This window comes from Pygoscelis adeliae, unplaced genomic scaffold, assembly GCF_000699105.1.
Source record: "Pygoscelis adeliae isolate BGI_AS28 unplaced genomic scaffold, ASM69910v1 Scaffold446, whole genome shotgun sequence".
Taxonomy (NCBI): domain Eukaryota; kingdom Metazoa; phylum Chordata; class Aves; order Sphenisciformes; family Spheniscidae; genus Pygoscelis; species Pygoscelis adeliae.
The window spans coordinates 329269-343303 of NW_008824992.1; the positions used below are offsets into that span (position 1 = coordinate 329269).

Below are 14035 nucleotides of genomic sequence, written 5' to 3' on the forward strand. Positions count from 1 at the left end.
AGGGAAGTGCTTGAGTCACCATCCCTGGAGGTATTTAAAAGACGTGTAGATGTGGTGCTTAGGGATATGGTTTAGTGGTGGACTTGGTAGTGCTAGCTTAACGGTTGGACTTGATGATCTTAAATCATCAAGATCTTAGGTCTTTTCCAACCTAAAAATTCTATGATTCTGTGATTCTGAAATCTTAGTAGTGGTAACAGCTGCATGAACAAAGAATGAAAAACAGCCTGCTCAGGAGGGCAATGCAGCCCAAGACATGTTGCTGTATTCCAAGTGCACTGCTGCAAAAGGGATCAAGCTGTATTTCATGCCACTGACATGACATTTCCACTTTTCTTGCAAACTGTATTTTTGTTTAAAGCTCTCACTTAACTCTGGCAGCTGAGATATATCACCGAGCATCCTCTCCTGCTTGGAAACTGTATTCTCCTCTACTCTACAGAAGGAGAAAAATCTACAAGTTTGTCTCTAGTCAAAGGACTTTGACTGCCTACCAGGCTGTACTGGAAGACCTGCTTTGTAGGCTGAAGATTTGGAATGGAGAATTCTTTCACTCTTAAAGGATCTTATATTGTTGCCACTTTCCCTTTTCTGAATAAACTAGTGGCCTTACAGAATAAATAAAATTAGTTCCTCCTGGTAGGAAAATGTCATAAATACAAAAGAGGTTTCTCTAGACTTGCTTTTTCCTTCAGCTGGGGTCTTGCTCACTAGTGACTAGCCTTTGCTGAACACTTCTTGCCAGTCTTCTCCACAGGCAAATACCTGTATTTAATTTTTTCTATCCTGCAGCACCTCCTGAACCCCACACTCCGAGGAACTCCTCCTCCCCTTCCTCTTACTTCCTTACCGTTTCTCTCTCAGTCCTCAAGCCAGCCATCGGTTGTAACACCACTTGCCTCTCATGGAGTATTTTCAATCTCCTGAAGGCAAAGGGCAACCCAAACTTGTAAACAAGGAGCTCTAGGGATGCAGGTGGCTAGACATACAGTACCAATGTAACAATGGCCAAGAAAGATTGTTTAAAGATTATTTTAACGAACTGGTACTTGTTTTGGTTTTGTTCTTTCCAGATGATTTTCTAAAGACGCTATATGCAAACCTATAAATACAAGGGTTTCATGTATTATTAATTTTGAGCAAACTGTCACATTTCATTTCAGATGGGTATTTTGATTAAATTAAAAATAGCTTCTTTATGTTGTCTTAGAAACTATTCCAACTTCCTAAACTACCTTAATTACACATGTTGAAATACTCATGATTTCTCTTGATTTGAATAGGGTTAGCTAACTATTATTTGATACGGGAACTGAGAAACATCTGGACAGACTAATGTTCTTTGTTTGAACTGTACAGACACTACATATTCATAGAATACTTGCATTTTGGTGTCTAGTTTGAATATTTTATGTTTAATCATGAATTAACTTGAACTTTGAACTCTGCCTGTTAAAAATTCATATACACAAGTTAGCAAAAATTAAAAAGATGACAAATGGAAAGGAAAAAAATGTGTTTTGAAACAGTATTAAAAAAATTGATTGTTATAAGACAATTTGACATGTCAGAATTTTTTCTTCACTAACAAATTAACTAAAAGTCCAGCAAAGTGCTACAAGTTAAGCCAATTCACCTGTTTTCATAACATCACCAAACTGGTTAATTAAATCCTGTTCTACAGTTTGACAAGTTAAATAGGCAAGATGAAATAATCGGCTATTACATCATATTTCAAGAGTAGGAGGCAGAGAGAAGCCCTCACCCACTGGGAAGCACTGAACGTTCTGATCCAGGGCAGGTCTTGTTAACTCAGCAACTGAGCATGAGCTCAGCAGTGCCAGGTCGGGAATAAGAAATAATGTGGTAAATGAAGGGCTGTGTCAGTGCACGGCAAAAACAGAGGAGCAGTTTGAATTAGAAAGGCGTATCTGGCTTTGCTAAAATACTTATTTAAATCAAAAACTGAGCCAACTGACTGCTAATTTTATAAAGAACATACGTGCTAAATATCTTTCGTCAATCGACAATCAACATTAGTCAAATCAATGTAAGATTTGCTTTATTCAGGTTTGGTTTTCAAACAAATCTCTGATCAGTTGCAGTTTTAAAGTACAGACTGTGTTCTGGCACTCAATGTGATTTTTTAGAAGGATGCACCCTGCATAACTCAAAAGGAAACTGATCTGAATGATCTTTGTTGGATACATCACTATTTATGGCATCTCTCATTGTCTAGGCTTTGTAGAACAGCCTTTTTGACCTTTGAACATAAATCAGATAAATTATCTAAACAAATTACTAAACTAACACAGCTGCTGTTTTAGAACAGTTACTTTTGCTTGCAACCTGCAACAACTCCTGAAACATAAGCAGACACAGAAATGGACCTCTAATGGTCCACAGGTTTTTGAAATGGGAAACTCTGACTCCCATTCTATTGTAAGGGAAAGGTAACTCCTTAGGATCATCTGTTACAGTTCACTCTAGATGAAGGCTGTTTGCGCGTTTTGGGTTCCTAATCCTGTAAATGAGAGGTGCACTAATTCTCTGGAATCAATCAGTAACAGCACAAAAATTGCAATTAGGGCTTTCACACAATTCATGTGTAAGTGTTAAACCAATATATTGATTACAGATATATGTACAAATACATGCTTTGATGACAGCCCAATATTTAGTTTTAAATGCAGTGCTATTACCACATTTCCTACCAAGCTAAATCAGTTAAATACTAATTCTAACTCACAGCAATTTTTGTTTAAATCAAATCTACAGAGAAGCAATGCTACCTATTACTAAATTACTATATTGCTACTTCTGAGCTACAGAATCTCTGGCATGAGCTGACACAGTCTCTAGGGCACCACAACGTAGCACACATGTATTTGGCAAGAACATGTAATGAGGGGCAAAAGGAAGAGAAAAGGCACAGACACTGGAATGTAAAGCATGTCGGCAACACAGAGTCAGTAGGGGTTTGTGCCTGGATTATTTTTATAATACTGAAAAGATTTTTGTACAGAATTACATATACAAGATGTAGATCACAGATGAAGCTGTGTAGAAGCAGCAAAAATCACAAACTAGCCTGGCACCACTGCACTCTCCCCTGAATAAAGGGCAATGCATAGCCTTGATGCCCACAGAGCAAACAAGGAACTGTAGCTGTGACTCAGTCCCAGTTTGGTCCTTGCTTTCCCCTTACTCTACATATGATGTAATCTGTACCAGCCCTTTTCCTGGTACACTGTTACTTCTCCCTCCACCCCCGTTCAGCTGTGCTGACAGTGAATTAGGGACAGAGCCAATGCTCCATGCACTCCCTCCCACAGAAGAGGAGTAGCAGGGCGGCAGCAGCGCTCTCCCCTTATAGCCTTGGGATCTGCAGCATAGGCAAACTGGAAGTAATGGGACAAATTGGTGCCTCGATACTCTTCTTGTGGAGGCTGACAAGCACCTGCGTTTCAAACCCGAGGAGAAAGTTAAAGTGAATTAAGAGAAAAAAACTCTAAAAGATGATGGCTTCTTCAAGCTTTCAAATTTTTTTTTTTTTTTAGTTACTTCTCTGACCACTTCCTTCTATTTAGACCATTGTAGCTCAGCTCTTTATACTGTCAAATTTTACTGCCCTTTCACACTGAGTAATAATCCTCTCTGGAATCATGCGCAATTTACTATGCAAAATGCTATTTAGTGCAAGTCAAGTAATTTGAATATGTCCCAAATTTTCAATCTTGGTTGTGATCCTGGACAACTATGGTGGAAAATATTTTGCTCAGAGCGCTGTTTATCCCTGTGCTTTTTAAATAACATTTCCCAGAACTGTAAATCATATTCTGCAGCTTTTTGTGGCTTCAGGAGTAAAATACTCATTTGCTAGCCCTATTCTCTATGCAAGAATGTACAATCGCCATGTCAGAGTTCTCATTTTAAAACTTCTCAGCTGAAGCATCTGAAAGAAGATAGAAGCAAAACCATCATGTGCAATCCCAACAGTGCCAGTCAAAGAATTTTTCTAAACTGCATCCCATTCTGGTTAAAGGAATGTGAATTCTGTGTAAACTAATCTCCATGACTGAAGTTAGTTTTGATCATACTAATCAATAACCATACTAATAAGTAATACTTACGATCAAATAAATGGGAAAAATGGGTATGCATTGTGGCAACCAAACAGAATGGAATTTCAATGTAATTATTTGGAGGCGGTGGGGAGAAACAATCATTGAAACCTTATGCTTATTACAACTCACTGAAGTACATTTTTCCTCCCTTGGCAAGGAGGTTGTCAAAACAGATAATTATGGAAATGCTAGAAATAGTTTGAAAGAAGACAGGAGCTGTCACAAAAAGTTTCTTTTTTTAACATTTCACCTTCTATCCAACTGTGCTATTCAGAAGCCACTGCGTTGTATTACTGTGTAACAAGTACATAATGCATGAGAAAAGCAGTCATTTACAGCAGTTTTCTATTTCAAACTATTTTCAGGCTCCTGACACTAATTAAAGGAACATGCAATTCTACTTTAATTCCCATGAAATAGTAACATACACATGCACACAAAGCAACAGTGAGGTTTCAATTTACACTGAGAATACCTATAGCTATGCAGCCCTGTGTGCACTACAGAGGAAGCAGCATCTAGCTTAACAGTGAAGTGGCTTCTAGTACAAAGATCTGATGTTCCCAGAGTAGCATTACTATAGGTACACATCTGGCAATTGCAGGATATCACATTGGTAGGTTCAGAGATAAACTACATTTCTCTCCATACCAGTTTCTCTAGGCATTGCCATGAGAACCTTCTCTGTTTTTTCCTCATGCATTTCCTGGCACCCCAAGATAGTCTGTAACTTTTATTTCGATCTCCATTCTACAGACAAGGCCATAAACAATGCCAAGTTACTCAGATACTCTTGAACCTTAGGACACTGTCAGAAATAGTGCGTAGGTCTGTTATGGGAAAAAATAAGATTTCTAAATACATTCAGGCACTTGGTGTTACAGACAGTAGGATCCTTTAAAAGCCCTGACAAATCTGATGCCCTCTGAAAACAAAAGTAGTAAAGAAATCAAATAGAAGTTAGGCACAGAAAGGCCTAAAAACTCACTATATGCCTGATATTTTTAAGGTTTGCTACATCCTTAAAAATATGCCACTTAGTTCCTTCCCAGTTTAGAAGCTGAAGACTCAATGTGTCTTAGATACAAGATACCTAAACCAATTTTGATATGACTCCCATGTGGGGGAAAACCTGGCAGTGTGTTACATACACACTGATCGTGTAAAGATGAGAGACAGATAGAGAGGTAGATACTCTGTTGAAACAGGCACCATAACCAAAGCTTACAAGTATCTTATGCATCCAGACACTATCTCGATTAGGGGCTGGACCAACAGAAAATAACAATTTCTTTCATTAGTATTTTTAATATATTTACATAATGTTATCTCAAAGTTTAAATAAAGCATTTTTTTTAAAGGGATGTGACCCAGAATGAAAACAGGAGATGTAGAATACAGAAAAGCTTGTGAATGCCATGCAAAGTGCCGAGAAGTCTCGAGACATTCTTATCAGCCGAACTTTGCTTGAAATTCATGAAGGTGCATAAAAAGAGTGAGACATACCCACAGTGATCCTATAGGTGTTACATTGTTCAACATCTTAAATTTGGGGATATTTAACATCTGCTTTGGTGATGGAACAGTAACATAAGCCTAAAAAAAGGAGTCCTGAAGAGAAGACTTTTCCCCCTGCCTCCCAAGAGCATTTTTTCTTTCCTTTGCAACCGAGATGTGAAAAATCCAAAAGATAAAGATGCCATGTTTTAAATCAGGAGTGAAATCTGTAGCCAGAAGGAAAACTGGGAGGTAGGAGTGTATGCGAGACAGCACGTTTACATTTACCTTACCATCTAGTTGATGAGCCATACTGAAAGTGGACTATGGCTTGAAGAATGGAAGGGAATAGTCTCTTAAAGAAATAATTTGCATGGATGGAACATCACTCCTATAAAACAACTGCAATATCCCAAGACAACTTTTGTTAATAAATTCCGACATTAACGCTTAGCAGGTAAACTAATTTGCATGTAAAGTTATAAATTATTAAATCTGCTTCCACAAAATAGCATTTGATTTAAAATATTTTAGTATTTGTAGCCTTTAAAACATTTTCAGTAATTTAGAACTGTAAGCTCTCTAGACAAGGGCACATTTCCTATTTGCCCAAAAACATGCTACATACATCTAGTGTCCCATGTACATAATAAAGAGATCTAATAGTCTACTTAATTATTCATCACTTGTTAAATTGGTTGAAATATAATTTACAGCTGCACAGGAATAAAGGTAATGACAAATTTTCCTCAGCCAAGCATACACAATATATATAAAGGGACAGATGACAGAATGCTATAGAAATGCAAAAATACACATATACAAGCCCAGATTCTCACCCATTATAAAAGCAGTATGTGTATGCACACATGCATGCTTACACTGGGTGTACTTGTGATCCGAAATTCTCTATCAAGATGGACTCCCTGATTACCATAGGAACAGAATATGTTTAGGTGCAAGATAAGAAACAACTTCATCTGCATTCATTTGCAAAGTTATCACCCTCATCATAACTGAGTTGAGAATGAGACTTGGCATATTTCAAGCTGTAATAAAATCAAAAGGCAACCAACTGTTTCCAGTATCCCAGAAGCTAGCTTTTAAAACCCAAGGCTTCCAACCACTAACATGCCATACATTACTGGTCAGATTAGAAATAACCAAGGCGATGAGCAGCATTCTTGGGTTATGACTAGCCCTGATCTAAGTGACTTCCTCCAAAAATGGGGAAAAAGCGGTGGGGGCGCAGGGAGGAAAGAAACCATTAAGTATGTGAAACACCTAACACTGAACAAGTTGTCTTGTGAAGTCACTGCAGTATTCTTCCATTAAAAAAAAAATGGAATCTAAAGAAAAAGAGATGTAAAGCAATTTCTTCTGTGAGAAAATGAAAGCTTTATAATGGAAACAAAAAAAGATCATTTAGGTGTTTGTGGAAGAAAGAATGGCCTAAACCCAAAACATTATCAAGTCTTAAGAACATCGTCAACAGACTTAGCTGGTGTCATGACCCAGCTACCTTGACCAGTATAAGGAAGGACAACTCACGTTCATTCTCATTTCAGTGTCTGACATGTCATGATAATTATGAATGACATCTTGTTGGCCTACAGTATTCACCAAACCACTAGTTCCAAACATATGGTCATCAGTGCTATCAGTAAGATCAGTAAGATCCAGATTTGTGAAGCTGTATCTCTGCAATACTTTCAATTAAAGTTTGATCACAGAGCTCATCATGAGACCTGATAGCCTGAGCAGTGTGGCAACCTCTATCATCCATAGCTGAGAGCTGAATAAAAGACAAGTTTCACAAATATAAAAAACCCAAACATAAAATACTATAGGGGGTGGTAGGCAAACAGAGCAGAGAAGGGGAACAAAAATTTTAATAAAGTTTAACATATGTCATTTGATAGTAGAAAGAGAAAAAAAAGATGATTGGCAAAGGACAGGAAAAAAGGAAAAGCACCCCCAAAAAAAGCGTTACTACAGACCACAAAGGTAGGAACGTAGGCACAGCTCCAGAAACTTAGGCTTTAGGAACTTTAATGCTGTTTGTGGTGTTACAATATGATGTTGACAGTAAAATGTCATTAAAGCAAAAATGCAAAATTTGTGGGCTTTGCATCCTTTTTCAGAAATAGTCTAGTCTCATGAGAAATATGTGAAAGAACAAGGAGATTTGTTATACAGGGTTTCAACATGAAATATGGTCAGAAATATTGCCTCGTTCCAGAGCTGTCGAACAGCAGTTTACCATATCAGCATTACTGTCAAAAAGGGAATATAATACAGAATAGCAGCTAGTAAAGTTTATGTAGCTAAAACGCTAAAGCCAATCAGTCCTACAAATAGGGACTAAACAGTATTCTATATGTACTTCACTAGTATAATTATATTTATAATGATATTGTGGTATAAGGGTTTGTGGTATAATAGTTTCAAATCAGGAGCAAAGTAGATCACACATATCACCCTACACTAATACAGAAAAAAAAAATTAAGATGCACTATCACATATTTAAAATGTGACTGCAGTATTATTTTCAAAATATTAGCAAGAATTTTTAACATACATATATTTGAACTACCTTTTCTTATACAGGAAAAACAATTTAGAGATTACTTGAAAGAAAAGATAACTGCTTTTCAAATTCCTGGTATATCACTTCTGCTCTGATAAGGTCAATGCACAGCCCTGCAGGTAAAGTACCTAGCTGCTAAATTATTTTTCAGATCTATGACCTCATGAAACTGAAGGTATAAGCAGTCCTGTAACTCTGAATGCACCATTACTCCCGATAATCTTTCATTCTCCATTAATTGCTTTTTCTGGAAGGTAAAATATTTAGAATGCTATTGATCCAAAACTCTCTCACCTGTGGAGACTCCTTGCTCCCTATTTTGAAACAGAACCAACACTTCCAGTGCCAGGAGGAGTTTTATTGCACCAAGTCCAAACCCAAGGCTGCCCACGTTCTCTGGACAGGTTGATCTTAGCACAATTATCATGGCCGTCTGGCTCATGGAAACAATAGGACAAAAGATATGCAACACCCCCCACCTTCAAGTATCACATGAGGTGGTAATTTCAACAATAAAAGTTGTATGTATACAGTTAGTATGAGCCAGAGCTACTTAAAAGGAAATCAGTCCAAGCTTAGACAGAACAACTGCTGTAGTATCACTTCTGCACAAGTAACTAGGATGAGGAGGGAGGGGAAAGAAAAGAAAAAAAAAAAATTTAAAAATCACAATTAATACTTCCCCGAATGTGAATGCAAAGAAAAGTGTGTTAATCTGCTTTAAGTCCTAAAAAGCTCTGAGGATAAATTTAACTTAAATGTCTTCCATTCATGGGTGTATTATAGCCCTTATTATCTCTACAACCTCAGTGGCAAGTGCGAAACAGCGGCAGAGAGAATTAGTTGAAAAGCTGTAAGTTGTGTGGGAGCTCATTTCAATGAGTTATGGCTTGTACACATCAGCTGTCAAGATTCCCCAGGTCATCTTAACACACAGGCAGGCAGGACAACTTTTCACAAACAGTACATTCCAGAAGATCTCAGTGACCAAATCTTTGGCTAGAGCATGCCAACATACCTTCACTGAATTTGACACGGTTATTCCTACTGATGCAAGTCAAGTATTTGCCTCTGTGGGTGTCAGTTTGAATCTCCTGTAGTAAACCATGCCTCATCTACTCACTCATTCCCCTAGCTGGTGCTTAGCAGCTTGTCATACAAATCCAGGGCAAGTAGTGTATGTGCATGCATACACAGATAACAGTCAAACTCGTTCCACTCTTTACAAACTCATCAGCATGAAAGACTGTGGGGTATTTCCCTGCTTCATTCCATTAGAAACCACTTATGGAAAAAGTCATGGCTGCAACTCCCCCATCTCATTAGCACTGTAAAACGTTAGTGCAATTTGTTTTCCTGTGCTGATGAATCCACTGGCAACTGGATTTGAAACCTGCATTTTAATGTCAACGACCATGAAAAAAAACTTGCATTAATACATAGAGGACCTATTTTAAAAATTCATAGCAGTAATTTCAGAATTTGTTTAATTAAAGAAACCCTTGAATGGCCATGGTCATCTTAAAGAATCTACGCAGATCATCTTAAAGAATTCACATAGATAAAAGTAACAACTAAAGAACATTGGAGTTTATATTTCCATTTGTTTTTCTTTTTCCTAAGTGTTAGATACCTAGTCTGTGTATAATTTCATCAATTAGGCAAGCAACATACTAAATTCTCCCCCAAAAGTGACAGGTTACTGGACAGATGAGTCCACTATAAATTAATTATTGTAGTTTAATTACAACAACTGAAAATTTAAAGACGCTTTCTCTCTCTCACCTCAATGGTGGGTGGATCCTTTCTTTTTTTTCTTATCCACGCTACAAAAGAAATAAAAATCAAATGGATTATTTCAAAGATCAGAGACACACACACAAAACTCAAAATCATGATGAATTTGTAACAGGGAAGCAAATGTTTATATGAAAATCTACAATAGAATTTGCCACAACCTGGCAAGCAATGTCATTTCCCAAAATATAAAGACCAAAGATGTTATTTCCCATGTCAATACTCTCAGTCTTCACAGAAGGAAGGGTGGGGGTGGGGAAATCACCTCTGTGAGGAAAGCTTGGGCACAGTTTACATACCACCCTGGCTGCCAAAACAGGGCTTAAAAAGCAGGGTTCACAGCCCAAGGCCTGTTGTTGAGCTTGCTATACAGAGCTGAGCTTCACCCTGAGAAAATGACAAGATGAGTGCTGAAAGTATGAAAAGCCTTAGACCACTCTGTAGAAAAGGGATTCCTGTATATGCCTCAGGCACTGTTAAAGCCGAAAACCTATTTATGTTAGTGCCAACTGGAACTCCTTTACAGGGATGCGAGATACAGCCCCAAACCTGACTGAGGGGCTGCATAACCCTGACTGCACCATGTCTTAGAGCTGTGTGGGATTACCCACTGCATCAAGGGGGAGGTACTGTAACCGACGGAAGGCTCCCTCCATCTTGGTCAATTCATGTTGGAGAAGACAGCAGAGGAATGAAAGCAGTGGCAACGACAATTGTCCTGTGGCTCAGGTTTTCCGTGATGAACCAAAATCAATAGACTTATGCCCACTCCCATTGCAAACGGTGATGGGAGCGTGGGACTGACTGGAGGTAGCGACCCAAAGGGACCCCACTGCAGAGAGAGAAGTGGCACTCTATCAGGTCTTGCTTCATTCCGTCGATGAATTACTAAAGATAGCTCCAACTACTACAGGCATTATTTAGACAAACAAATTACCTGACTGTGGACAAGGCAATATCCATCACTCTTTAAAAGTATCACTACTGTAGAATTTTTTCATGCCTTTTCAGTCCACACAATTGGTAGGTACTGGGTTGTATATTCTGTAGACATTTGTCTTTTCTGCTCATATTTTTCAAATGAATGAGTAGCAGAATGCAAGTGGCTAGTAATGAACAGAAGGACAAACATAAGGAAAGCCAGTTCCAAGTGCTGAGACACGGCAAAATGTTCTTTTGCATGTTTGTTTGGTTAATTAAGACTTTTGTTACTGTGCTTGAAAATTAGAGCAAAAATGACATTTTCATTATCATCCAGTCAAATTCCTGGTCTGACCTGCAGCTGTCTATAAAGTTTCAGAAATGCTTTAAGAAGGAACTATTCCAAATTTTAATTTTTTAATACCATCTGTGCTATTTTGAGGGGAACTAGGGAATGAGTCAGACAGCAAGTCCAAAATGCTAAAAGCTGCACGGAGTCATAATGCCACCTCACTACTGAAAATGCAATTATACATGGGGTGAAACACGAACACCACTCTGCTTCAGCAACATTACGAAACTGGTTTTAGGAGGAATAGCTTCCAATTAACATAAGAACAGAATTAAGGGAGACAAAATGGCATTACATAGCTTGGAATTTAGCCATGATGGCAAGGCCAACAGCCTTAACTCAAGGTTAATTGTAAAATACCTATAATGATATGAAGCAAGGTATTACTTTTGGTTCTTGTCTATCAGATGACACTTTCTGAAGATGTGTTCTTTTAAATACCATTCTCAAACATCTGTTCTTAAAAGCAGTCCCTGCCAGCTCTTCTCAGAGGACTTTTGGTCCTAACAAACATTAGACCCAAATTTGCCATTGTGGAGAAGTGACTGAGCACTGAAATAGTCAACATCACCCCTTCTGCAAAAGTTTTATGTTAGAGGAAATAAAAACAGCCCATTAAGATAATCCAAAATACAACTAAATTACTTTCTTTTAAATCCATAGAACTAGAAAATATTTTGCATGTATCTGTAGCACTTTCAAACATTTAAATTTTATGAGGATTTCCAAATGCAAAATCTGGCAAGATCAGAGACTAAACTGACATTACTGAGACTGGCACTTCTCAGCTGGCAGCCTTGCAGACACTCTTTGTAAAAGGACCAACAAAGCTATTAGAGAAAATCATAGCCCACAAGCCCTTCCTCCTGACAGAAGTCATCTTTGTCTGTACTTAGCAACAGTTCCAACATCATCCAGAAAAGCAAGAAAGTGATAGAGGTATCAGTTATAGTGAAGTATGTATACTAAACGTTAACCAATAAAAGATGCAGCTGGAGAAAAAAGGAAAAGTAGTACTTTAAATTGTTTCATAGAAAATTAAGCTTTAAACCTCCAAAATTTAAGGGATTACTTTCAACAAAATACCATCTTCTGCCTTGCCATGCCTTGCTTCTGTCACATGCAAGTACAGTACCACTGGTTTCAATTCCACAGCTCTCAGCACCTAAAAATTGCTTCAATTTTGAAATTGCTAGCATTTTCTTAAAACAACAGCTGCATTTTAACTTCAACTGATTACAATTAGTGATTCTGAAAGAAAAATTCTTGAAATTTGAAATCCTACAAAAATTAAGCTGCAGTTAGAAACTACTGCTGAAATATCACCATTACAATAGATTTTCTTTCAGTAGCAGATGGGACTTTTAGGCAGTTATTTGATTAATGATTTTCAGATGAATGGAATACTTCTATGAAAAGATTTTATCATTTAATTATCTGCCTCAGTTTAATAAGCCACAGACAGAACAGTGAAGGGTAACACAATGACACATATCCTGTGAACAGAAGCTGTGAAGCAAGAAGCGTTACGCAACACACTTTCATTCATTAATAGATCTCAATTAGTACCAACACTGAAAAGCAACAAAACAATCCTTAATTTAGGAAGATTTCTCATATTAAACATTCCATTATCAGACTGTATCTATTTAAATACACAAATAATGCATGCAGTTATAACGTCGTGCTATTCTTCTTTCCAGGTATAACAAGCATTTGAATGCATGGTTTTATAGGAGCTATCAACCTTCCTTCTTTCTAATAAATGTCAGGACTACAAATCTTTTTCAGTTTAACCCTAAATAAAACTTGCTGACACAAAGACTGGATACCATTTTCCAACTAACTACAGGTAAATTCATTTTAACATCTCTAATGAGCCGCATTAGAAAATCATTATTTAATGAAAGATTCCTTCACTGCTATGTAGCTAAGGGAGAAATGCAGTAACAAAATTTACTAAAATCTCTTTATAGCCATAAGATGAAGTTAGTTAGCTTTAATATATAATATTCCCTCTGTGCAAATCCATTTCTGAAATATTCTATATAAAGCACAGCTCAAGATACATTACAAGATTAAAAGCAAAGAAAACATCATCTGAATTGAGTATACTTTAGTATATTGTACTTTAGCAACCAATAGTTTTATCAGTCTTTCAAAAGCAATACCTTTTTCTAATAATTCACCTGACCACTCCTCAGTCTTTGGGGAGAATCATGGGAGGACTAATATATTTAATCCCCCACCAGTTTTCAGGTGGTTCTCTTTCAGACAGAAAATTTTAAAAGCCTTTCAATTTTTTATAAGGGATCAACAATATTTTGAGCATCCAACACAAGGTTCAAAAAAATACCAACACCTCATAACTCAGGCATGAGAGAAATTCATGGTAACAATTAAAGGAAGAATGAATGTATACAAAAATATAACCAGTGATTGACTACTGAGTTAGCACTAATTTTAACAGAATCCAAGTAAATGATATCTTGAAATTAAGACATTTTGCATTCTCTTTGAAAAATGTAGTCAGTGTATTTAGCAATGGAAAAGCTCTCCCACCTTTCTTTGCGCTCTCCCTTACACTTTTAGTCAATGCAGGTTTAAATTACTGAACAGATTTATACCACAGTTAAATATTTGTTGATGGAAACAAAGCAGGTAGGTGCGTTATTATATATTATTTGAACACCATATGCACACATGCATACACGTAATTAAAAAGTGTCCAGTGACAGTTATAGCCGGAA

At 37.2% G+C, this 14035-nt stretch overlaps 1 protein-coding gene across 4 annotated transcripts in view; it reads right to left on the reverse strand.

Annotated features, from left to right (window-relative positions):
* Nucleotides 1-14035, reverse strand: part of NDUFAF2 (NADH dehydrogenase (ubiquinone) complex I, assembly factor 2) — a 74791-nt gene that overhangs the window by 10362 nt on the left and 50394 nt on the right. For all 4 annotated transcript variants that reach the window (XM_009326141.1, XM_009326144.1, XM_009326143.1 and 1 more), the window contains one exon: nucleotides 10001-10041. In XM_009326141.1, coding sequence (XP_009324416.1) covers nucleotides 10001-10041 — 41 coding nt within the window. The remainder of the gene's footprint in view (nucleotides 1-10000; nucleotides 10042-14035) is intronic.